This window comes from Lineus longissimus, chromosome 15 (assembly GCF_910592395.1).
Source record: "Lineus longissimus chromosome 15, tnLinLong1.2, whole genome shotgun sequence".
In the NCBI taxonomy this organism is placed as follows: domain Eukaryota; kingdom Metazoa; phylum Nemertea; class Pilidiophora; order Heteronemertea; family Lineidae; genus Lineus; species Lineus longissimus.
In genome coordinates, this window is record NC_088322.1 from 6,623,380 (window position 1) to 6,638,241 (window position 14,862).

General features: G+C 43.8%; 1 protein-coding gene across 1 annotated transcript; it reads left to right on the forward strand.

Annotated features, from left to right (window-relative positions):
- Nucleotides 1-3,550: 3,550 nt before the first annotated feature.
- LOC135499811 (endoglucanase E-4-like) lies at nt 3,551-14,770 on the forward strand. Its single transcript, XM_064790769.1, has 13 exons — nt 3,551-3,567; nt 5,467-5,666; nt 6,440-6,671; nt 7,736-7,921; nt 9,134-9,318; nt 9,713-9,872; nt 10,849-10,960; nt 11,327-11,477; nt 12,076-12,223; nt 12,559-12,724; nt 13,540-13,638; nt 13,993-14,081; nt 14,622-14,770. The coding sequence occupies exons 2-13, from the start codon at nt 5,469-5,471 to the stop codon at nt 14,648-14,650; spliced, it is 1,755 nt and encodes a 584-aa protein (XP_064646839.1). The 5' UTR covers nt 3,551-3,567; nt 5,467-5,468; the 3' UTR covers nt 14,651-14,770.
- Nucleotides 14,771-14,862: the final 92 nt, after the last annotated feature.

Consider the following 14,862-nt stretch of genomic DNA (forward strand, 5'->3'; position numbering starts at 1 on the left):
CGAAATGGGTACGCCAACAATTGCTCGAGTTGGCCAACAGGGGCCAATTGCAAGCCATTCTCGAGAGTGCGTGGACAATTTAAACGCCCGTAACGTACACGTGCCACCGACTCAAGTTAGACGTCTACAGAGGTACAGAAGATAAGTTCGCCAACTGAAACAGCGGGGCACTAGCGATCACAAGAAAAAAGAACTGCTGGCGCAGAGCGGAGGATTCCTGGGTTCGTTGATCCCGCTGGCGGTCAGTGCCATACGAGGGCTTATCAGTAGTCTCACCGGTAAAAAGTAGGAAAGGAGGAAATGACCACCACCGCCTGCCTTCTCCGAGAATGAAAGGGAGAGGGGATTCGCAAAAGCGGCCATCATTCTGTGATCATTCTACAAGCTACATCAAGCCAAGCAAGATGTGAAAAGCGACAGCGAGGTCCAGGACGGCCAAAGGCGGGATGATCGGGCGGCGGTGGCCGACACCGAACGACGACTACCCGCATCGGCCATGAAACGATTGGCCGACCAAGAAACGGGCTGCCTAGAGCCACCCTGCCTAGCATAAAGCCAAGACAGTAGGAGGCGGCGCCAAATAAATTTGGTCGAACAGTACACTGGTCTGGTGGGAAGGGCACACCCGTTTTTGAAGAGAATTGTCAGAGACTACGTGGATCGTCACTCGAACCGTGTACACTGGTACGACGACTCCTACGAAAATAATGCTGGATGGGGAACGACTGGGAGACACGAACATCATCCGAGAGTTGCATTTCCTGTTGGCGCCAGAAGAAGTCAATTACATATGACAAAAAGGAAGTAGATAATTGCGCACGAAACTTATCGAAATTGGCGTACCGTGCGGGTGGTTGGCGCCCCGAGAGGCTGGCGTGCCGGAGAGCGAGTGGGGAGAACGGCGGAAGCAAACGGCAGGTGCTCGGGGTGGAGCTACGGACGAACCGGCGAAACGAGGGGGCGGACTTGAACACCCGATACCGGTGAGAGTGGCAGCACGAGGGCAAAAAGCATCAGCAAGCGGAAAACCGTATCTCAATGGTTGAAAGAATTGGAGAAGCGAAAGAAAAAACAACCACAACTATCCTCTCCGGCATCGTCGCCCGCTGAGCCTCCGAACGGTGGGCCCCGGCGGCAAAATACTGGCGAGAAGCAAGGAGCGGCCGCTGCCAGAACACTGACAACGGAGCCGGCGACCATGTCGAGTCCCCCGCCGGCTGGCTATCATCTCTGGCTTTCCGAAAGACAGGGGACAACCCGCAAGCCCGAGGGAGTTGTAGTCCGCCGAAGAGCCTGCGCTAGAACGATCGCCGTCAATGATGCCACTTCTGTGGGACGAGGACAAGGGCAACGGCGCCGAGAGCGGCAGGAAGCAGCGGAAAAGCATCAGGATATAAAAAGGTGGGATCCGTACAGCGCCAAAGAGTGATCCCACAAGTAATCCGACTGGCAGGGGGAAAAATAGGCCGTGTGACGGAGGCCGAACAGGCACATTGCGATAACGTAGACAATAAGGCGAGAACCATGGTGGGGTTGGCTAGATGCGAGATCTATCGACCCGACAAAGAGTTTTTTGAAAGCGCATTACGGATGCCTGCACCACCGTCGACAGCAACGGGGAGAGGAGGAGTGTTTAAGGATATGCCGTACCAGGCCGGATTGGGACCGTGCTTTGCCGGAGAACCCTACCAAAAAGGACACGGGTTCTTCGGATCGATATTTAGAGGTATCTCGCGCGTCCTACTGAAAGTGGTGAAATCACCAGTGGTACCCACCATCAAGAGGACCGCGAAATCAGCCGGAAGAGAACTCTTGAAACAAAGGTTGGCCGTGGCCCAGGACGTGGCCTCGGGCGAGTCCGACTTGGCCAGCGCCGTGAAGACAAGGGGAATGGTGGGGCTGAGGTGGCCAAAGCGCTCAGCGACCAGAGCACCGGCCCAAAACGAGATATAGGCCCTGTGACGCCTGTCCCCCCCCCCCCCCCCGTCAAAGGCACTCCCGCCATCAACAGGCGCAAAAGAAACCCACACAAACGTCGATAGAAGAAGGCCGAATCCAACCGGTGACGCCAACCACCGTGGTCAGTTCGAGTGACATGGTGGAATTCGCCATCACTACCGGAAGTGGCGAGTACTTGGATCTGAGAGAGTCGAGCCTGTACGTGAAGGCCAAAATCCAAAGAGCGGATGACGTGGAGTTGAAAGCGGCTAGCAGAGACGTGGCACGGGTCTATCCGGTAAACTACCTGATCGCCAGCTTCTTCAAACAGATGGAGGTGCAAGTGGCGCCGAGGTGATCGGTTCGAGTACCACCCTGTATCCATATCGCGCCATGATGGAAGCCATATGAAACTACACCAAAGATGCCAAGGAGAACCTGGTGCGTCTGGGCGGCTACTACAAAGACCAGACCGATCTGGAAACAACCGGCGCAACCGTCAGCGATGGGACAGTGAGTTAGAAAGGGGCGGTCAATCGATTCAAGTTGAGCAAATACCAGCGCGCCTTCGAATTGGAGGGCACCATCCACCACGAAATGTTCCAGCAGGACAAACTGCTGCTGGGCCAGGTGCCAGTGCGCATCGAACTGACAAAAAACTCGCCAAAATTCTGCTCAGGTGTAAGAGCACGACCACCGACTACACAATCGTGCTAGAAAAGGTGATGTTCAACGCCAGCGTTAAGAAAGTGTCGCCGGTGATAGCTGGGGCGCACGAAGACCGGTTGATGACGGCCAACGCCAAGTATCCGGTGACCAGGGCAGAGATGCGCCATTACCAGCCGGCGGCCAACGGAACGGGTAGGGGTCGCCAGCGACCGAGCGATGACGCTGTCATCGGTAGGTGGTGACCAGTGACTTCTCAGGGTCAACATGTGGCCCTGTCTCGAGAGAAATATGGCAGATCACAGAGAAAACTAGTCAGTTCATTCCGCTTTAGCCGAGCTCATAATTCCTTTCAGCCTTGCACCTTACGTGCATCCGCACCGCTTATATTATGTGTCAATGATATTATACTTGTAGTATTGCACAGCCTTTGGATCACCGTCCGGGCCTACGTTATAAGTGCCCGGCACTACAGTCTTGATTTTAACTCCACCCTTGTGGTCATGGTGAGACGACCAGTACATCTAGCTGGTACCAATTCCTTAAGCTTTATTTTACAATTGTTCGATTAAAAGTATATTCGAAGACGAATCTAAAAAAATACGGGTGAGGCCACAAGCTGCCCAACATATGCGCAACCCTAATTTATTTGTTGGAGATCCAGGGACAACATTTCGTTCACCAATAATTGCCTGAAATTAGCTTGGACTACGAACTTCGAAAATATTTTTTTGAATGTCGGTATGCCTCGGTATGTTATGTGAGGAATAATCGTATCTGTATATAGATCTAACTTCGGCTCTTTCCATGTTCACTTCTTGCTAAAACAAGCGACTTTCGATGTGAATAAACAGCTGTCTTTATATCAGACATACGCAATAGTTGATACCGAGTATATAATACAATGTTTATCCTCTGCCGGAAAACACCAGACTGCGTTGCCGTGGCTGATCAATAAAAAAGGTAAGTTTTAGATCGAAATTGACTCAATTTTTGTGTTGGTGAAACAGATTGCGGACACGATTTCCCAGATCAGACCATTTTACGATATTCGCGCGGGCCAACGTTCATCTCGTCTTGCTATTCGGTTTGAGGAAAACCCAATGTTCGGTGCAAGCAAGGAGTTAATAAGCCCATGTGAGCATTTTGGGTCAAACAAGTGAATTTGAATAGCGCGCTGTTTTCTATTTGTACAGGTTGCATTTGTTGAAGCGACATTGATGTTGGTGTCACTGCGTATCGACTTTTTGCATGGCGACGTAAAAGTAGTTCACATTGCAAAGTTGCTGGCTTACTATGCATGGTATTCTCCATAGCAGCGATAATATTCAAGCATGTTGTCTCTACCAGTATTGGCTTGCATTGCACGTTATTGCATGTATAATATACACAAATGTGTAGAATGCTCAAACAAAATACAGTAATTGTGGCGATTTACTGAAGATTTTCGGGTCTGCTGCAGTGTAATGTTGTTCAATATTACGAAAGTGAATATTCATTTCCATTTTGAGTCTATCAAAACAGTTCAAGAGCCAAACTCACCTCGCTTCAAATCATCATCTGCACGAACAAAACTGATCACACAGCAATTTTCTATACGCTACCAAAATAGTGCGCATAAAACACCTCAAAATCACTTTGTTTTAGGAGGATTTTTTCAGAAAAAGACTTGAAATGCAATATGACAACCTTGTTTGAATTTTTGCAATAAAAACCCCCACAAAAAGTCCGGAAGTTTCGTGGATGTGGTATTTCGCCACATTCAGATTGCAATGGTGGCTAATTCAAGCAGGGACGGAACGACGTCGATATGAATAGTTCCGGTAATGCGAAAGAAGGTTGTATGCTTGGTTGGATATGGCTGCATTTTATGATGTTCCTTTCAAGCAAAACAATTATGTTGATATTTGGGATTTTCATCTGTTGTACTCGCTGTACTTCTTGACTGCTATACTTCAGACTCACCGATCTTACAATGTAACCCTGATCAATATTACTAAAGTGAATATTCATTTCCATTTTGAGTCGATCAAAACCGCAAGCGGCCTACCAAACAGGACAAAAAATGATGCTAGATCGGCGAGCGGCTTGTCCAAACATCCTCAGTCATAATTAGAACGAATACTCTACACCTGTATCACAACGGTTTTAGAGAAACGTACTTTAGTCTCTTGCCGTTAACAACTGCAGTCGCCATCTTGGGGAGGGCAATACCACCTTTTGCACCGCCAAGACCTTCCAATATGAATAGGCCAACACTGTCATTTCACCAAGGTGTACTATTGATGTAATCAAGCCTTTGACAGTTAGAGTCCTGGTCTTGTTCGTTTCCTTTGTCCATAGCGAGGCCCGGCCCAATACCTACCAGGCCTAACCCCCTTTATGCGGGAGGCGGTACCATATAGTTATTTGAGTTGTTGATGGACATACCCTGAGCAAAAGTACTTCGGTTGTTAACGGCAAGAGATTAAAGTAGATATTCTAGACTCACCGATCAAACACCGGTTCATTTTCTCAAAGCATTCGACCGCCCCAACACAATGCGCATTGAACAGGCCAAGGCCCCGTCATACCTGATTGGCTCAGGGCCTATCTGCCTGTCATTCTGAACCCCAGCTGTAAAATCGACACAAAAAATACGAAGGCTGGGCATGACGTCATGACCATCAGAAATACCAGACAACTTGGTTTCGCTCCCGAATGGCTATTTTCACAGATTTTTTTAAAATCCGACCTTTCACGGAAAAGTCAGACAATGTCTGAATTTTGTCGGAAAATGTTAGAGAAACCGTCAAGAAGTCGGAAAAAGCCCCCTACTAGTTACCGTCAAGGATCGAAATAAACCTTTTTTTTATCTTTCAGATATGGCAAATATTATAGTTTACCTGGTATTTGCGGCTGCCATTGCAATCCCATCATGCAAAGCTAATAATAGTGCAACATTTGCCTTCCTCGAACGATGGCACGGGGGCTTCAAGGCACAGGTCAAAGTAACTGTGTCTGGAAACTATAATGGGTGGACACTGTCTCTAAGCTTTGATGAACCTGTTTACAGTGTACAGGTAAGTACCACTTCTTCAGACCGTCCAGGGTTTCAAATCGCCTCACAGTTGACAATGTGTGTAATTCTAAAGCACCTGGATTTAGAATGAACCGCCCTTTGCAGTGTAAATGCGCTAAATGCGCCAATGAAGCCTCGTTTTGAATTCAGCGGTGATGGTGAGGTAACCATAACTGCTTGGGTTGGTGCAAAATGTTGAAGCAGTCACAAAATACATTATTCGTTATTTGATTTGATATGTTTTAGAACAGATATTGATACCTCACTGTCAGTATTAGTCGTCTCACCAAATTCGGCAACTACCTCAGAGTCGGTACCGCGACTACCTCACCATAAAAACCATTTTTTATATGGTGACTGGCAAAACTGTACCTCAGCGATTTACAATGTTAAAAGCGTATAATGTGACCCTTTGTTCCTGGACACCTTCTCATTTAGACACATTTTTCCTACCACACCAGACTATAAATAGAGGTATATATAGCCACTGGTGTGAATGTAAATTCTGTCCTGCTTAAGAATCTTTCCAATCCCATCCTTCGGGGTGATGGATCAAAGGTGCATGGTTTGATATACTTTTTGTCTTAAACTTCGTTGATTCAGTAGTGACAGTAAATTGCTGTCTTAATAATACGATTTCCTCTCCACGGGGCAAATGTCGTTTTAAGTTTACCATCGGTCGTTAAAATTTCAGAGAGTAGTCTGTTTTGCATCACGTGCGCTAATGTTTAAACAATTCGGTGGTCTTACACTGTATTCCGATTTTGATTTTAGAACTGGGTAGCTGATCTTACAAGCGTCTGGAGCAATTTCTATGGATTTGAATTCAGATCCAATACACCTGTATGGCCAGGCTACGTCATCGACATGATCATCATTGGAGATGCTGGCCAAAGTGGTGTCCAGCCAAAGGAAATTGGAGTCAAGTTCAACGAGGTTGTCATCCTAAACGGAGGACAGTTCGGCGGAAGTATTGGCATCCCAGTGGCGACCACAACCCCTACAGGTAGGTTTCATGGTTTTGTGACCTGCAGCCATTTTGATTCCAATGTTGCGGAGTCATCGGAAGAACATTGCCAATGATTGTTCCCTCTGGCACCATTTTTGGCCCGCCAATACCCCGATGTACTCAAGCACAGGGAATAGAAGATAAATATTCACATTTTTTGGTAAAGTGGTGCTTTTGAACACGCTTCATGTCTTCTAGTCCCGGTGATTTGCTGCACCTTTCAAAAACCATTCTTTGCCCAAATATACAAATATACACATTCTACTCACATTAGTCCAGGGCATCGAGGAATTAGCGTGCAAAAATATAATGTAGAAATAAACTGTTGGCAAAGGTGTGGACAAAGTTTCCTCCAAAAATCCAAGATGGCATCCGTCTTAAAAGGGATTCAATCATGAGTCAACAAAATATACATTCACACAGCAAGGAATCAGTCATTGTAAACAACATGCCAAAGTGTTCAAGGGCAAGCCCATATGTTTCGGGTCTCGGCCCACATGTGTTAGAAAAACGTTAAGTTAAAAATCAACAGGACACCTTTATCACTAGTAGGAGGCACTTTTTAACGGTTTCTCTAACTTTTTTCTTATTTATCCGATAACAGTCCGACATTGTCCGACTTTTCCCTGAAAGGTCGGATTCTGTGAACAATATTGGGGCTTGATCCCTAAATAGGGCAATAAAGATCAAAGGCCTATGTTAAATGAGGTAAATGAGGTGTGAGCCAAACACTCAGAGTGACCCTAAGGGTGCATACTACTAGCTCACTCAATTTAGGTCAACTCATCAACCCCATTTAGGAAACGCCTTTAATCTATATTGCCCTATTTTGGAAAGTCCTGGCATGTTTCACACCTTTCAGGGAAAAGCCATTGTCGGATAAATCAGGAAAAAGTCAGAGAAACCGTTAAGACGTCGGAGAAAAGCCGTCTACTAGTGTATTGTTCTGCAAAGTTGTAATAGTATAAATTCAGATAACTTTGCTCCAAGCAATGAGTAAAGACTTCGCATATCTTTGGGAATCCTACAATTCAAAGTCGACCATCTTGTTTCTTTCACAGTAACTATTGACAATAATAACAATGGCAAGTACAATTACGTTGAGGCACTGGAGAAATCTATCCTGTTCTATGAAGCCCAGAGATCAGGGAAGTTGCCACCTGATAACCGTGTCCCATGGAGGGGCGACTCAGCGCTTGGAGATGGTAGCGACGTAGGAAAGGATCTAACAGGAGGATGGTACGATGGTAAGAAAAGATTTTCGACTATGATAATACTAAAAATACCCAAGAAGGGATTTTGAAGGCTTGCGCAACATTATTGTATAATGTTCATTCAATAGATTTTCAACTACGATTATACCAGAGATATCCCAAGATGCATTCTTGAAGGTTTCACATATCATTAAATATTTTTTTTATTTGAAGGCGCGCCTATCGAAGGCCGTTTATTAACCCTATATTAACCAGACACAATTATAATTGAGTGAAAATTATTTCCTCTTGGAAAACTTTTATTTAAGACACAGAAAATAATTTTGGGGGTCAATTTTTTTGCCCACTTGACCTACTTTTTCAAATTGTAGCAGATCTGCTGCGCTGGATAATAGAAGTGTAAAGAAATTTTGGATTTATTTCATTAAAGACACAAAATTAGTGAAAAATCAGAATAAATAACTACAGATAACAACATTTGTACATGGGTATTAGCCCTCTTTTGTACTGGACATGTATATTAACCCTTTTACCACCGGACCTGAGTATTAACCCTTTCACACCGAACCAACAGAGCATATGCCGACGTTGACCAACGTAGCAGATCTGCTACACCGAAATTGGCTCATCCCCTGTCATTCGTGTGATCACTTTTTATTCATCTGTTTGCATCCTACAGTTACACATGTGATCACTTTTTATTCATTTGTTTGCATCCTACAGTTACACATGTGATCACTTTTTATTCATTTGTTTGCATCCTAGAGTTACACATGTGATCACTTTTTATTCATTTGTTTGCATCCTACAGTTACACATGTGATCACTTTTTATTCATTTGTTTGCATCCTACAGTTACTTCAGACATTAAAAACATTGCATAACAGCAGTAAACAAATGTTTTTTACACCATAAAGTGTTGTATTTTCTGAAAAATCGAACCTTGGATCCATCCCTTGCTGCAGCCAAGCATGGGGGCCACCATCTGGTCAACAGCACCAAAATGTACATTTAGATGGTCCTGCCATTTGATGGTTATGGAACTGACCTGACGCAGCAGATTATCCACAGTGGTGAATAGGAGGAAAAAAATTTCATCTTGGTCAATCACTCATACCATTTTGACCATGTAGCAGATCTGCGATGGTGGTTAATATAGGGTTAAAGTAGCATAGTAGGTCTACTCATTTTCATTAGTCCGCCCCATAAAATGACGAGAAAGCATCTGCACACTTATATTTTTAGCGGGCGACACCGTTAAGTTCAACTTCCCCATGGCTTGGTCTACAACTACCCTCATCTGGGGACTCCTTCAGTACAGGGATGCCTACAAGAGTAGCGGCCAATACAATTGGATGCTGAAGTCGGTGCGATGGCCACTGGAGTACTTTGTCAAGTGCCATGTGTCAGACAATGAACTGTATGGACAGGTACGTCTAACATTCTTTACTGATTATTACTAATATAAATATTTTCATGTTAAAATGACAGTCATGTATCTCACTGCTCACATGGGTTTTTTTTCTCAGCGCCACAGAGATGAAAACTAAATCCCTTCACCAATACTTCACTTTGTGATTTGTTTCTTTTTGACGAAAACCAACGGAATGGACCAGCTATCTCAGTGTCAAAGTACGCGACAAGAATTTCGTTTGAATCTGATTGACGAATGCAGGAAATATTTGTATCGGGAAATGTATTATAACAAAAACCTTTCTTTGAGTGTACGATTTGCAATTCTTTTTGAAATCTGGTCTTAGCGGGATATACGACTGCATTTTATTTCACACACTATAGCATATAGATATTTATTCCCTATTTTAGGTCGGAAATGGTCACACTGATCACGCGAGTTGGATCCCAGCCGAGGGAATGACAATGAATCGCCCATCATATAAAATCCACGCTGGTGCACCAGGTTCTGACCTCGCTGGGGAGACTGCCGCTGCCATGGCCGCTGGCTACCTCGTCTTTAGGGATGAAGGTAGGTTGGACTTCTATACCTCTGCCAACAATTTGATACTATAGCAAACATCACGATTGGCCCGGAATCACATTTTGAGCATCTGTATAATAAATCCTTTTAGAAATGTTAGAGGATCGAGGCCTCTGAAAATTGATTTGGATCCGCCCTTTGTAAATTATCTCCCTCATAAAACCAAGGTGCGTAATATGTTACTGGAAATCAATGCACTCTCGTAAATTTCATCAATAGTCCAAAGAAAGTGCATAGCCGTTAACTAGGGAGGATCCTCGCTAAATCGCTGTTCTCAACTTCACTATTGTCGCCAGACTAATGCTTTCTGACTAGAAGCCATTGCAGAACTTTAGATGAAAGTAAGGTAATTGCATACAGTTTACCCGAAAAGTCAGGTATGCACTGTATATAAGAGGGTGAGTCGATGCCTTTGTCCATGCATTATAATGATATAGTCATTAGGTAGTGAGGTTTCGCTATCCCGTTCCGACAACTACTTCACCGAGAATTGCAAGTTTTTGTGTATATCGTCATCAATTTTTAGGGCAGGAATTCCTGATCTCGGAAGCGGACACCGTGTAGTGATTCAGGCTGTGGAACCCGATGGCTCCATCGCGAACAAACATTTGCCAATTTGTAGTTCATTTCAGCAGCAAATGATATTTCTTCACAGTGTACATTCCGTAGACAAGTCGATACAGCGTGAAATATAGGCCTACAGGCCGGTCAAAATAGTAAAAACCGTGAAAAACCTCAGTCGCCGTCACAGCTCTTTCTTGATAGCCGATAACGGGAAAGGGAACGCGTACCATTCTCGGTGAATTGGTTCTCGGAATAGGATAGCCAAACCTCAGTAATGAAGAGGGCCAATAATGCCATGGTACGGAGACAAAGCCCTGAGCTACATGAGTATCCATCTAAAGTGCAGGAGTGAGCGCGGAGCAGATTTTCTGAGTCTTAACATTTTCAACACTCCTTTCAGATCCGGCATTCGCAGCAACTCTTCTGGATCACGCCAAGAGGTTGTACGCATTTGCTGATGGATACAGAGGTTACTACAGCCAGTCTATCCCAGATGCCCAGAGCTTCTACGGGTAGGTTCAAATGGCATTTGAATTAGAATTTGGCGGATTCCATTACAGGTTCAGTAACTTGTTCATACTAAATTTTGGGAATTTTCGCATCGAAAGCGAGAAGCGATGGTTCATTGTGGTGATAAGTTCTGGCAATTGTTTATCATATAAAGGGGATTACTTAAAAATAGAGGTAACTTAGGACCGAGCAGACTTTCATTATTGGTTTCGACTTCCTCGGTCTCTGTAGTTACTCCTTGAGTGTCTCGACAATAAAATTAGATCTCGCAGGGTCAATGCTTATACACGTACTTAATATGCTTATGGTCATTATGCTTGAAGTCTGACCATTTCGTTTTTCATTGCCCACCCTTGAATATCATTCAGGTCTACTGACTACACTGATGAACTCTGCTGGGCTGCTGCGTGGCTTTATCTTGCGACGAACGATGCTGGTTACTTGGCAAAGGCTCAATCATTCTATGACAGCGCTGTTCCATGGGCATTCTCATGGGCAGACAAACAACCTGGATACATGGTAAGTTCCTTTAGCCTGCGACATCAGACCATCAGTGTGATGTATAGTAATTATCTCCCTTGTGAATACTCCGCCTATAAAATCGATTACTTTTGATATTACTGTCGTGAATGAGAGGGTGAAAATTCTTTTTTGTAATAACTTAATAAGAAAAGAAAAAACTTCATTTAAATTGAGGACTCATTGACCACTCGAAATTGTTTCGCACCGGAATTTGTAAAGCAACAAATAAGGAAATCAGAAACCATGGCGGAACATTTATGCTTTCATAAAGAGAGAGAGACAGAGAGAGAGAGAGAGAGAGAGAGTCAACTTCAATCTTCTTCTCCATCACGTGCGGAAAATATACATCCCGTGATCAAAACCACGGCCTCACAGGTAACGGGCGCTGATGTGGTTTCAGTGAGTAAGGTGTAGGCTTAAATCGAATAGCAATGACAATGATACATGTATCTCCATTTGTTCCTTGCCTGCCGAAGTACATGAATCGGTTTTTGAATATTCACCCGCCATATTGATGCGAGAATAGATTTCGCTACAATATATATACGTACCGCATCGTTCAGAGCAGAAATCTACAATCTCGGATAACTTTCAGGTACTTTTAGCCCAGATTACAGGCGATGACAAATACAAACAGGACGTGGCGGGCTTCCTCAACAGCTGGTCGCGCACTGGTGGTGGAGTCACCTACACTCCAAAGGGGCTCGCTTGGCGAGATGCCTGGGGCTCCTTACGATACTCTGGCAAGTCTTTTTTTCTGCGATCTAACTATTACAGCGCTGTTCATCTTTAAATCAATTCATGATATACATGCTTATTGCTAGACGAGTTGGAATGTCTCTTTTATTTTTTCTGCAACATGTGCATATTTCATGCATTTTATAAACTCAGCGAAAATTTGCGAAAGGAAACTAATTTAACATCACTTATTGTCGTTACAGCTTGCTGGTGACGCATTTCATACACTTTTTTTCAAATCTCAAGTTATCGTTGAAATCAAGTGAAATGTTACACAGTCTGTACAATGGATGTGGGGCATAAAGGGACCAGAACTTTAACGGTCAACATGATTTTACAGGAAATGCCGCCTTTATTGCCCTAATGGCAGCTGACCTTGGAGTGGATCCTAGTAAATCACGTGACTTTGCCAGGAGTCAGATTCACTATGCGCTGGGAGACACTGGTCGCAGCTACGTCGTTGGCTACGGATACAACCCTCCTCAACGCTGTCATCACAAAGGAGCGTGAGTAGGAATTAAGTCAGGGAATCAAAATCCTGAACTCCGGGCATTACGTGCCAAATCCAGGTTCCGAGTCATCTCGTACTCTTGAATTCTAAGGCCCTCATCGATGGTGCGTCTAGGAAAACAGCGCTCCCTTCCCTCAACGACGAGATAAAACTCTTAATTGAGGAACACGATGATAGTGGAGGTTTCATTTAGCATGTTTAGGTTACTTGCGATTGGCTGCAGTAATTGAAAAGCCTGTACATGGTACATGCTTCCGACCTTTAGCTTCGTCACGCCGCCGTAGCTATGGTGCTTGAAATCAGTCCATGCAGGCCCAGAAATTCCTGATTCGAATGTATAGGCCTACACATTTGTTAGATACGACCATTAAAGTTTTGCCATCAGAAAGCCATTTTGCGAGGAAACTACTGAAGGACTCGAAATTCAGGAATATGAAATGTCTGGGAACCTGGACTTGGCACGAAATGTTCAGGATTCCGGGTTTTGATTATCCAGGGTGTCATGACAAACACAACATTGACAATGCATTTTTCATGTACATGTATACATGTACTTATTTAATGTTGGCGAAACACATATAAAATATTTGCTGTTTCCACCTGAGAAATTAAAAACTAATTTATATCTTGCCAATTTGTTTTTAAGAAATATGCAAATGTAAGAAGAATTTCACTTCATTATTAATGCTTATCTATCGATAAAAGAATTCTTACCAAAACATATCTTGCTGATTTATATTGTAATCAAAACTGAAAAAGAAACTCTGAGCTAATAACTTGTGTTGATATATCGTTTACCATGTTTTGTAGTTCCTGTCCCCAGTGGCATTCCTGTGGATGGAATTACTACAACAGTGGAAGCGCAAATGTGCATACTATATATGGAGCCTTGGTAGGAGGACCGGACAAGTGAGTAGCATAGCAAACTATTAAGGCGGTCACGGCAGCCTGAAAAAGGCTTACGAGATATCAAGTTGGACCACCCATACGATATCAGGTCGATATCCAGCAACTGCGCAGCAAGGCCAGTTCTTTTGATCGTGTTGTTATTGTCTTTGATATGATCGCTGTCAGTCCATTTCTATAATATGAAGATAATATTCCACAATATAACGCCGTATTTTCAATGTTTTCTATTATCCCCTCTGTTCCTCTTTTTCGTTTATATCACAAAATTAACAGTTTTATATCCAACACTATAATGGCCCTTTTTGCATTATTTTGCATTTCCCCGGTTGACGTCTTTTCATAATTTCTTTCAAGGTATGATGGCTACAGTGACGACCGTACAAAGTATGAGCATACTGAAGTGGCATGTGATTACAATGCCGGATACCAGGGTGCGCTCGCAGGTAATACATTCACCAAAAACAGCAGTACATTGCTACGCAGTTGAACAGCTACTGATCACAAATAACTATAGGGAGTTTTCGCAAAGCTCCCGAAACGCCCACGTGAACGCCTATCCCTTTGTTTAAATTCTTGACCACGATGTTGAACGAATTTGACAACAATGCACATTGGCGTTTCGGGGGCTTTGCGAAAACTCTCTATTGTGTAGGTTTGCAGGCCTCAAAATCCGACAAGTGCCACTCCGTGTTAACACTCCAGGTCTTATAAACGGCTATGTTTAGCGCAGTATACGTTGGTTCCTTAGCTTCTGCAGATTTTCAGGATTTAACTTGGGAATACCTTTCAAGTGCCGTGCGCGTAGACAGTATTAGTACAGTGCGATTTAAGAGACAATGTCTGAAGAAGACAGGGTCTGAATAAAAGTGATGGTCTGAATTCACTCGACAACGACCTATGTAGAACGCCCTCTTTTTATTCACACTGACGTCGTGATTCTGTTGATTCGCCTGTTAACCTTATATTTGTATTTTGTTTTTCAGGACTTATCGCCTTGGCAAACGGAAAGTAGAGAGGACTATACAAGGTCATAAACGGCGTGTCCGCCATATATCTGATGTTGGGTATTTAGGCGTAAAATCCAAACTAATTATTGCAAAAACAATAAAAATGATATAGCGATTTTAGTTCATCATTCTTTTATCTCTTTATTTGAATTTAAAATAATCACGAGTGATCCATTGCACAGCGTTATTTCAGTATTGGCCATATGCAGTAAAATAT

Coding starts and splice junctions, on each gene's coding strand:
- LOC135499811 (XM_064790769.1), top strand. CDS start 5,469: ATGGCAAATATTATAGTTTACCTGGTATTTGCGGCTGCCATTGCAATC. Junction 7,922..9,133: donor AACAGGAGGATGGTACGATG/GTAAGAAAAGAT, acceptor TTATATTTTTAG/CGGGCGACACCGTTAAGTTC. Junction 9,873..10,848: donor CCTCGTCTTTAGGGATGAAG/GTAGGTTGGACT, acceptor CACTCCTTTCAG/ATCCGGCATTCGCAGCAACT.